The sequence below is a fragment of the Heterodontus francisci genome, chromosome 37 (assembly GCF_036365525.1).
Source record: "Heterodontus francisci isolate sHetFra1 chromosome 37, sHetFra1.hap1, whole genome shotgun sequence".
In the NCBI taxonomy this organism is placed as follows: domain Eukaryota; kingdom Metazoa; phylum Chordata; class Chondrichthyes; order Heterodontiformes; family Heterodontidae; genus Heterodontus; species Heterodontus francisci.
Window position 1 is genome coordinate 5,690,530 of NC_090407.1, and position 11,688 is coordinate 5,702,217.

General features: G+C 42.7%; 1 protein-coding gene across 2 annotated transcripts in view; it reads left to right on the forward strand.

Annotated features, from left to right (window-relative positions):
* Nucleotides 1-8,958, forward strand: part of casz1 (castor zinc finger 1) — a 310,863-nt gene extending 301,905 nt beyond the window's left edge. For both annotated transcript variants that reach the window (XM_068016933.1, XM_068016934.1), the window contains one exon: nucleotides 1,117-8,958. In XM_068016933.1, the coding sequence (XP_067873034.1) occupies nucleotides 1,117-2,153 (1,037 nt within the window). In that variant the 3' untranslated portion in view covers nucleotides 2,154-8,958. The remainder of the gene's footprint in view (nucleotides 1-1,116) is intronic.
* The last annotated feature ends 2,730 nt before the right edge of the window (nucleotides 8,959-11,688 follow it).

An 11,688-nucleotide genomic window follows, 5' to 3' on the forward strand; every position in this document is an offset into this window, starting at 1 on the left:
TGCTGGTGTGTGTGTCACATCAGTAAGATGCCTCATCAGTAGGTTTTGAAGCAAATATCTATGTGGCATGTGTTTTGGTTTGAAATATTCATGAAAATTATAGGCAAATTTTCATTTGTTCACACTGAAATTATATATTAATGTCAACAGCAGGAATAATAATGAGGAGCGGAGATGTGTGTGTATTGGTCTTTCCATTGCATAGCACATAGTAACTAGTCATCCAATTTAGATATTTATTTCATATTGCTTTTTCGGACTATTCAGCTGTAAGGAGCATCGTAACCAGCTGATGCTGTTCTCACCGACAGCTGAAGTCACTGGAGGCTGAACAGGGATGGGAAACTTGTCAGATTAGCTAACGCAGCACAAAGCCAACATGAGCTTATATACCTCAGATTCGTACTGGTGGGGAGATATTCTTTTCTATTCTGTGCTTGTTGTACATGTCTGTTGTACACATTTTCTGGGACAGGCCTGAGTGCCAAAGCAAGTGATTGCATTACCATGAGAGTGGGAAGGTCTAGTCTGTGGTCTCCTACACAAGGGCTGCCAATAGGAGAAAGACATGGCTTGGCTACCCAATGTCAGTTGCCATCTTTGAGAGGACATTGCTCTGTGGGGCTTTGCTGAGAATTGATGAGTCACAACCACACAAAGATAGAAAGACCTTTCGTGACCTCCCAAAGTGCTTCCAAAGATAGACATGGCTGACTGTCTTGTTCTGTCTTTTTTCCCCAGTAACACTTTCTCTTTACTTACATGGGTCTTTTTAACAGGTGGACGATTGCGACATCATAGACTGAGGTATAATCCAGTCAGCTGGACAGCTAGAATGTGTAGGGTTAGTTGAAGTATGATGGGAGGATGCTGGTGCGGAGCATAGAACAGATGGGCCACATGGTCTGTTCCTGAGCTGTCAATTCTATGCAGTTTATTCAACCCAGTATAATTTGTGCAATGTTTTTTGATGTAGTCAATTCACTGAGTAGTGTCCCCACTGAGAGAAAGAGAGGTTTGCATTACCAACCGTATTGCAATCATCACAATCTCCAATGTGCCTGGCCCCGACTATAAAGATACAGCCACTGAACTTTTCTGCTTTTCTGCTTCCAGGGAACACAATTTCACTCCCAACCGCTTCTGGTGCAAAGAAAAGATTCTGGATCATAGAAGACATGTCTCCATTTGGAAAGCGGCGTAAGACAGCATCTTCTCGGAAGATGCTAGATGAAGGAATGATGCTCGAGGGCTTCAAAAGATACGATCTCTATGAAGACTGCAAAGATGCCTCTTGCCAGTTCTCGCTGAAGGTTACCCACTACCACTGCACCCGGGAGAATTGTGGTTACAAGTTCTGTGGCCGCACCCACATGTACAAGCATGCCCAGCATCACGACCGAGTAGACAACCTGGTTCTCGATGACTTCAAACGTTTTAAGTCCTCCCTGCGGTGCTATTTTGTAGACTGTCAGTTTTCTGGAAACAGCACCCACTTCCACTGTCTCCGCTGTGGCTTCCGCTGTACTGACAGCACAAAGGTGACTGCCCATCGAAAGCACCATGGCAAGCAAGACGTGATAAGTGCTGCTGGGTTCTGCCAGTTCAGCTCGAGTGTAGACTGCGAGGTCCCTGACTGTAAATATAAGCTTAAATGCTCCCATTTCCACTGCACCTACCCTGACTGCAAACACACCGTTGTGGGCATGTCCCAGATGGACTCCCACAAGCGCAAGCACGAGAAGCTGGAGCGTGGTGAGATGGCGCCCATCTCGCCCGCCCGTGAAGGGATGCACAGCACAAGTGTGACAATGGAGTACGATTCCCAAGGATCCTCCCTCAACCTGGACGGATCCCTAAACCTCAGCACCAATGTAGATGGCTCGCTGTTCTTCCTCAAAAATGCTGCTGGTATTGGGTTGAACGACTCACTGGATCTGAGCACAAAGCCCCATGAGGCGCTGTCAGTCGCTGGGGCAGCTCAAGAGGACATCACTGCAACGTCTGGTGACGCTGAAGATGACAACGATATGACGCAGGATGAAGAACTAAATGACGATGATGACGATCTCAACACGGACTCTGACAGCACCCATGGCACCATGCCCGAGAACATGGACATGAGTGAGAAAGATGACGCAACAGGGCTGTAGCTGGGGACAACCTCTCCCCATTTTCCCATATAAAGAATCTGTTCTCTATATACTTGTGTAAATTATCTGGGATGACAATTTTCTTTAATAAAAAAAGTAGTAGAATTACCCACAAAAACTCCACAGGCACTGTAGTGCTCAGGGGCCTGGGTGTCAGGCAGCCTTTGTGTTCCATTCGGATCAGCTCTACCATACGGAGAGTATCTCAGCTTCCTCGATCCACAGCGATGCTTCCAGACCAGCTGATGATAAGCGGACTGTGCCCTAAACAAATAAAAGAATCACGAATATAGATGAACAAAATGATTGGCTTCAGATGGTGTGTGGAGAGGAGATAGCAGTAGGAAGAGTCTGTTCCCTGAAAGATGTTTACAACCCGACCAACATAATTAAAGCCTTTTAATATGCAGGAAAAACTAAAAATCTCTAATCTGACGTTTCTGGAGTTGGACATCATGTAATATTTGGGAATTACCTTTGCCACCGAAAACTCCTTGGTTGCGTGTGTGCATGTCTGCTAGATTTTATCGTTTTCATTTTTGGAAATTTTAAAGAAAAAAAAAGTATATGATACCGAGAACCCTAAGCAGTTTTTGAGCTGTCGTGTACATTATGGTATGGCAGAGTGTGCAAGCAAAGAATCTACAAAGGCAGTTTTAAGTAGCCACTTTCTGTAGTCGGCCCCACCACCACATCTAGTAGCAAACTGTGGGAGACGAGAAGACTTTAAGATAAAGACGTGTAAAATGATTTCTTATTGGTAAATCTCGAAGTGTTGAGCTGAGTGCAGATTGACAGATGTTTATTGTGTAATAGGCAGTGTTTGCACTCACAACAAATGAAGTTTCTTTTCTGCTCTTCCATTAATTTATTTTGTTTTGAACATTTTCTTTCGTTCTCTCGCTCTCTGCCAAGAACTTTCCCACTCTGGAGTTGAGTCATGTCATCCCAAGTCACTTGCTACTGCAATCAGGGCTTTTTTCATTCCATTCCTTTCTTGGCTCTTTTGGGCTGTTCCAGAATGATTTTTTTTAACCATTGTAAAGAAGCAATGCAGCTTCTAAAAGTTTCTCCACTTTTGTTGGTTTTGTAGATAGATTGAGAACATTTCAAGTAAAATTATTTTTTTATATTTAAAGCAGAAATCAATATGAATATTGTAGATACTTCGGGGCCCAACATTGGTGAAATTGTTTGCAAATCATTTGCTGTCACATTGACTCTAATTCTTGACCCTTTGAGGCTTAAAGCTGCAGTATATCTGTTTAAAGGGGTCTGCTCGAGGTTTTGCTTATGAGTTTCTGATCAAAACTTTTCTCTGTGTGTTTAAGATTATTTTAAAGGAAGACCATTGTATCTTTAAAACTGAATATGATTTATTACTCGCAAATTGAAAAATTACAGGAAACAAATGACAAGTCTTGTTGTGCAACTCGTATTTGCTCATTTTTCAATGCAAACTTATTAACTAAGATAATAATCAAGGAGAAAATAGGAAAAAAAGGGGGAGACCCATCTTGACAGTCTCTTTTCCATCTGCTGCTTCATTTGTCACAAGAGAAATGTAGTTCGCCTGTTCCATCAAAGCTAGCAACCAGATTACTTGAATACCATGTTTGAAGGTGTTTGGTTGGCATTGGGTGTTTTTATCTTAGAATCATACAACACAGAAGGAGGCCATTCAGCCCGTCATGCCTGTCTTTGAAAGAGCTATCCAATTCGTTCCACTCCCTCGCTCCTTCCCCAAAGCCCTGGCAATTTTTACCCTTGACCTCAATCCAGTCTTGGGAGAGTCACAGTCGTGCATCGCCTCTCCTGCTTTCCCACTGCGAGTGGGGAACCAGCCTCTATCAGTCCTGGGCTTCACTTTCAATTAAGAGCCCGAGACACTGTGAATAAGCATGATCTGCTACTCACATTTCAATAACTAAAAACAGTTCCCGATCTCACTGTCACTCTTTTCTGAGTCTACCACACTGACAGGACAAAGAAGCTTTTCTCCATTGGAACATTCAGCCAATTCAGGAGAATATCCTTGTCTGCAGTTGGCTACTCCTAGATAGTGTAAAATTTTAAAGTTCGTTACTCCCCCTAACCCAGCCTCTTTGCCTTTGATTTCTCTGGATACCGGCTCTGCTAATTGTATAGATTTGCAAAACGACACAGTGCACACTTCAGCAGCAGATTAATGACACCTATTTCCACCTTTACTAAAAGCTCAACCATTAATTACTCAGCGAAAGGGGTCAGTTTAACACCTCATTAGTCACTAACTCGTGCAGTTTAACTAGTGTAAATGTCTATAAGATTCTGTTATTGTAAATATACCAACACCTTTCTAAATAAATTAGTTTTAGTGTGTAGTCCTCCAAAGTTTAGACTTTGAACAAGATCAATTATAAACTTCCATGTCTTCAATCTTTTGAGGTACAGCTACAAAAGTAATGGCTACATTGTTTTGAAACAATGCACCATTGGGTAAGCAGTAGATTATTCAGAGCACCCTGATGTACTTTGACTCAATATATTTCATTTTGGAAAAGTCAGATGAAGTAAAAGGGATATTGTATCGATTAGCGGCCTAAATGTAAAGGAATACTGCAGCCTTAAGCCTCAAAAGTGTATCAACTTATTGGTGTTAACAAACTCCTGCAGTGGGGGAAGAACTGTCTGATCACATGGTGTAAAGACATCATGTCACATATCGAAAGTTGTTTGGTTAACATGGAAGGCTGGTATTACAAGGGGCTTGCAGCAGGCACTGCTCAGGGAATTGGGGGCCCAGAGTCCAGGAGGATCTGCCCTCAGCTCCTCCCCTTCATCATCTACAAGCTGCCCCTCAATATCATCCAAAGACATGGGGCCAGTTTCCACATGGATGCTGTCGCCACTCAGCTCTGCCTGTCCAGCTATAATTTTCTCCAACTGAACATTTGGAAGACCAAAGACTTTTCCTCCATTGCGGTCTCTGTACACTCAGCTGTAATTCCATCCTCCTTCCCGGCCAGTGTCTCAGGTTGAATGACACTATTCACAGCTCTGTGCCCTAGTCGATCCTGAGCTGAACATCTGACCCAATATCCACTCCATCATCCACCTCCGCCCCCTCCTTCAGCCCATCTGCTGCTGAGACCCCCAGCAATGTCTTTGTAACCTCCATCCTCCACTATTCCAATGCTGTCATGGCCACTCTCCAGCCGTCCACTCTCCACACAACTTTAGTTCATCCAAAACTTGCTGCCTGTATCCTAACCTGCTACAGGTCCTGCTCTCCCTGTCTGCCTTTGACTCTCCATTTCCTGACATTTACAATTTCAAATTCTGACCCTTGTGTTTAAGTCACTGCCTGACCTTGCCCACCATAATCTCAGTAACCTCCTCCACCCCTAACAGCCCACCCCAGAACACTCCAGTCCTCTCACTTTGGTCTCATGTGTGCTCCCCAGCCCCCGACAGCCCCGTTCTTCACCCTCACTTTTGGTGGCCCGGCCTTCAGTCATCAAGATGTTAAACTCCCCAGTTCCCGTGGCTGAGCATGTTGTCTAACCCAAACACCATTTGCAAACTGGAAGGAAGCGTCACACAAAAATCCTGCGTGTATGCAGAATCAGCAAAGTAGAAATGTTCTGAAAAGCTCGTTGCGATGTAGCCAAGCAGGATAGTTACACGCTGGTACATTCAGGGATATAGATGCAATGTGAAATATTCTCATACTGGAACAGTTAAATTTGAATGGAGTTTGACTGAACCATCACGATACAAAATATATAGAATCACTGTGTGAATTGTTAGAGAAAATGTACGTTTTTAATTTGAGAATATAGATACAAAATCATTGCAAGTAGCAAAGTAATAGATAATTGTGTTGGAGGCTGTGACATCAATTGAGAATGAGGTAATAGTGTTTTTCCTGCAAAACTTATTTACAGAACAAAACAATCTTACACAAAAGCAAAATACTGCGGATGCTGGAAATCTGAAATATAAAAACACACTGAAAATACTCAGCATGTCAGGCAGCATCTGTAAAGAGACAGAAACAATCCTACCTGCTTTCCACCCTATCACAGACCTTCCCTTTGGTTCTTCACCCTCCACTCCCTGCCTCTGTACTTGTTTAAAACCTGTTCAATTACTAACTTTTCCTGGTGCTGATGACTAGTTAACGGCCACTTAAGGACATCTGCCTGCCACCAAGTTGAATTTTACCCTTGGCCGGTCGGGCGGCCCAGGCCTGACAAAAGCAGGCAGCTTTCTGACAGCCTGGGGTGGGTGTGCCCGACGGAGAGCCACCCCCGATGCCCCTGTTCCCCCCCCACCCAATCAACCACACTTGCCCCGCCGGGGCCTGACTAATCACCCCCGGCAAGGTCACAAAAACTTACCTTTTCCCAGGGCATCCTTCCTCTTCCTGTTGATGGCTGGGTCACAGTCCCAGCAGTGACCATCACTCCCAATGGTGCTGCAGAGACTGAGCTGCCGGCCCTCTGATTGGCTGGCAGCTCCATTGGGCGGGACTTCCTGCCTCAGTGAGGTCGCAGTCCCTCCTCAGACCAATTAAGGGGCTGGGGACCGCAAAATGTGGTCCGGATCCCCAGGCCGGGCGGAGGCGGGATCACCACCGACTTTTCAGTCGGTGGACGGCCCCCGTCCGACGAAAGTAAAATTCCATCCATTAACTCTGCTTCTCTCTCCACAGATGCTGCCAGACCTGCTGAGTATTTCCAGTATTTTCTGTTTAAAGAGGCAATGTCCCTCTTATTTTGACCTTGTGAAGATTCTGTCTCTCTAATATTTAAAAAGTCATACTTTTAAGTAGCTGCAAAGTTTTCTTTTTAATTAACAAGTCAGTAGACAAAGCTGGCAGATGTTTTTCACAGTGTCACTGCTCTCCCGTAGTTACACTTCATGCAAATACTTGGGGTCTTGTTGAAGCAAATAAACTGTCTCTTAAAAGGGCAACATCTAGCCTTTATGGTACTTGTTTCTATAACACATTGGGTGAAACACTACAGACAAGTATTGAAAGTAATGGGTGTGCTAACCTGCTTTTTTGTCTTTTTGTAATATATATAAGTTTGCACTAATTTAGTTTTATATAACAAATGACAGTTGTGGACCCTGCCAGTTACAATTAATGGAAAGCAAGAACTCAACCTATTTGTCAAGACTTAAAGCAGCCGTAGCCCCTTTCTAAGTTTATGGCAGGGTAAATGTCCCTTGCTGTCTATCTCAATTGCTTTATAAACCCGAGCGAGATATCATTGTAATGAACTATTTAGGACTGGGTCTACTTCCAAATCCACTGCAGCACACACACTATGTGAGTTGGTCAGTGTCAGATATACAATCCAGCCAAGTGCATCATGAACAAGGATTACTATGGCTTTGAGAATGAGTTACACTGAATTACTCTTTCCCTGGGCCCAACTGTAACTGTAGTATTAACCCTTTGAGAACTGCAGTCTACCTTTTCAGCACCACATTCTGAAGTAAAGCAAGATTACAATACTCAGTTCTAGTCACAGTGTATTATATAGATGTACTCTGTGTATGTGTGTGTGTGTGCTTCTCTCATTGAGCTTTGTAAGATCCAGCATTATTTTCCTTTGCACAAACATCGTGTGGACAGGACATATCTATATGTAAAATTGGTGCTTGAAACCCCCACCCTCTCTCAAACAAGCCTGCCAGTTCTCAAAGGGTTTAAAGGCACATGAATAATAAAATCATACGTTGTATTTGAAGGATTTCTTTAAAAAAAAATAATTCTGGAATAGCCCGTAGTTTTCTTTTGTGTGCAATTCCTTTAGCGATGACAGTGTAAGGCGGTTCTTCAACAGTAAGGCCATTTCTACATAGACTGTTAGCACTGACACTGAGTGTGATTAAAGGTTTAACTTGAATTTTGTAGAACGTGAATTAACTTAGGTCTATGAATATTAATTGCTAGTTAACTTAATACCGTTATCCCTCAGTTTTATTTTGTGTGTTCTTTATTTTGCTGCCTTTTGGATACTGGGTTCTATTTAAACGTCAGACACGAGGCAGGCAATATTAATCCTGTTTTTTTTTCCCGATTCAATATGTACTTTTGAAAAGAAAAAAAAAAGGACCTGTAAATTGCTTAGAAGCTGGGAAGCAGGTTGCGCACTTGGATTAACTTGGCATGTGTCATTTTATTTTAATACATAGAGCATGTTGAAGTCCGGAGCTGTTAAACTTTATTTCTCCTTTCCTTCTCCTGTGATGTTTTGGGAAAAAAAACGGGTAACACATCAATTGATGTTTGCCAGATGGCATCGTGTAGATAGTCTACCAGAACACGAAGAGAAAAGAAAATAATAATAAATGTACAACCAGACAGAAACAACCTCCAAATCGTTTAAATAGTCAAGCTGCTGAAGCAAATGATCATTTTACTGTTAGTTTAACTAAAACTGGATTTGATCTCTTGGAGATGAAAAAAAAGGAATGATTACAATGTAGCAAAAAGCGAATTCTAGCCTTTGTAATATATATATTGCACACTAGGATAAGAAGCCATCTTTAGATCATATGGATTTGTGTAATTTTTTTTCCATGTGGGGAGAACATGATCCACATCGGCTGTACATGGCTCTATACATGGAGACAACAACTTTTTTTATATGGTTTGGAAAAAATGTTCTCCAATACTTGAATATGACTCCTCGGCACCTATGTTATTGATAACTGAATATTTTTCCACTTGAATCTAGTGCTGTTAGAAATTTAATATATGTGTTTTATTTATTTGATTGGTTTTGCATGACTGATGCAAGGGTTTGAGATTTTCACTCAATAAAAACTGGAAAAAAAAAGCAACTGCTCTCGCTGTTTATTTTACTTGCCTTTATAAAGACTGACTTTATTTTCGAAAGAGAGCCGAAGGTGCTGTGCAGAAATACAAGAATTTAAAAAAAAAAAATTGGACACCGAGGCAGAGGATGACTCTTGGTTAAAGAGTTGGGTTTTAAGGAGGAGAGGAGCAGAGGGATTTAGGCAGAGTGTGGGGTCCACGTGGCTGAATCCTCCCAATGGTGGGACAAAAGGAGGGAGAAATGCACAAGATAGTGTTTAGAGGAATGGGGTGTTGTCGGGCTGAAGGAGGTTATGAAGAGGGACAAGGCCATTGAATGGTAACAATTTAAATTTTGGGGCATTATTACACCGAGAGAAGGCCAAGATCAGTTCAGATAAAGACTGCCCATAAGCCAAATAGAACTCATCCATCTGCAATTACAACTATTTTCCAAATGTCCTGGCTTTAACCACTCTCCATAACAATTCATGGTAGATGCTCATTGCTCTCTGTAACTATTCCAAATTTTCCCTTCGCAATCCAAGCCCTCCTCCTTTCTTGCCTTTGTCATTAAAAAGGTTTGTTGTAGGTTTATTCTCTACCCTGTTCGTATCTATATAAATCTGTAAGTATCTCTCTGAGAGCCATTTCTTTTTGAAACCAAACAGCTCTGGCTTATCAAGGAAATTGAGAGTTCCAAGAGGAATGTCTGATTTCTCTTATTCCAGGTGGGGTAAGGGAAGCTTAGTGATCCTAAAATGGGGGATCAGCAGCTGTTAGTGGGAGTCTGTGATAGAGTGATCATAGACACACCCAAAATGGTGTTGGTTTGATGAGCTGAATGGCCTTTTCTCAGTCTGCACTTTATGTTCTTATTTGTAGCAGATTCTGCTGGTCTCTCCTCATCAATGGTACGTCCCAGCTGAGAAATGGTAATGTCCATTACAAACATGACTGACAGCTTCCCACCAGCATGGGGGATTACATTAGTAACTATATTACTCAGTTAGCCTCTGGCTACGGAACTACTAATAAAATTTGGTCACCTCCTAAACTTTCCACCACAAAAGCTACACCATCTGATAACATTATGGGCCCTATTTATAAAAGTGTGTGTGGGAGAACACAACAGTTCTCTGTACAGGAGGGGAATTTCATTGCCATTGATGTTTCCCCCCCAGTTGCTGTACTTTAAGTTTTTTTATCTGCAAATCTGTTCAGCTTTTGTGTAGAGTCTGTGTGAACGGGCATTTCCAGATAAACTCGTTGCGACACATTATTTAACTTCCCTCTTCCGGTGGGCGGGGCAGTTCCATAGGCAAGGACAAGCCCCAGTATCTGGACTTAATGGCCATAAGTCATGTGGAAGCCTTGATAGTGAGAGTCAGTGGGAATCTCAACTGAGGGGAGCATTACAACTGAATCTGATCTTGTTCTCATGTCCACACATTCACACTTCCAACAGAACTTACTCCATTGACCATAAGGCACAGGAACACTGATCTTGCCCTCTCCAGCCCAGAAACATTGAGAATAATGGGAGCATGCTGACCAGTGCCAGGCTCCAATTAACAAACTCAAAATGCACTGGCACGTTAATTTGCTGCTTTTTTGATATTTAAGGCTCTGTTATGCATTGGCTAAATTTGCTGAGCCATCTGCAGAGTGTGTCAACAGCATTAACCTGAGGAGGTAGAAAAAGAAAGGATAATTTGCAAATAGGGAACGTGGTGGATGTTGTAATATATGAATTTTCAGAAGGTATTGGATAAGGTGCCACATAAGAGATGTGAGGTAAAAAGCAAGGCACATGATATTAATGAGAAAGGAACTGCAATGTTTGAGACCATAGAACAGAAAGCAGAGAAAGGCTTAAGTCATTTGTGTGTATTGGGGTGCTCCGAGATCTGTGCTGGCGCCTCTAATATTTTTCATTTATAGAAACATGGACACAAGATGAATAATATCGAAGTTTGCTGATGATACCAAATTAAGGTGGATGACAAACAGTGAGGGAGAAGGCAGGAGACAGGAGGACAGAGCCAGATTTGTGGAGTGTGCTGGTAGGTAGTAAATGCAGTGCGGTGTGAAACAATACATTTTAGGAGAAAGAACAGTAAAAGAAGCTATATCCAAACAGTACGATTTTTAACAAGAGTGAAGGGGCAAAGAAATATAGGGAATGCCAATACATAAATCTTGGAAAGTGGGAATGCAGATGGCTGATAGCCTTCTGTCTCGTGATTTGTGCCTTGGTGGTCAACTCTGTGCTAAACATCGCCTGCCCCACGCTGGTGTGGGAGTCTTTGCCACACTTGTTGCAGATGAAGGCAGTGGGCTGAGAAGGCACAAGATTCTCTGGACGTCGTCTCAGCCAGTTGAGCTTTCCGTCTCTCCTCGCCTCTTCCAATGCCCCTCCAGACAGTCACTTTCCAGAGGTCCGGGCTGTCGATGGCTGTTTTTTAAAAATTCTCCAATCACAGAATCAGAATCTCAGAATAATACAGTGCAGAAGAGGCCCTTCGGCCCATCGAGTCTGCACCGATGCATTAAAGACACCTGACCTGTCTACCTAATCCCATTTGCCAGCACTTGGCCCATAGCCTTGAATGTTATAAAAGCAAAATACTGCGGATGCTGGAAATCTGAAATAAAAACAAGAAATGCTGGAACCACTCAGCAGGTCTGGCAGCATCTGTGAAAAGAGAAGCA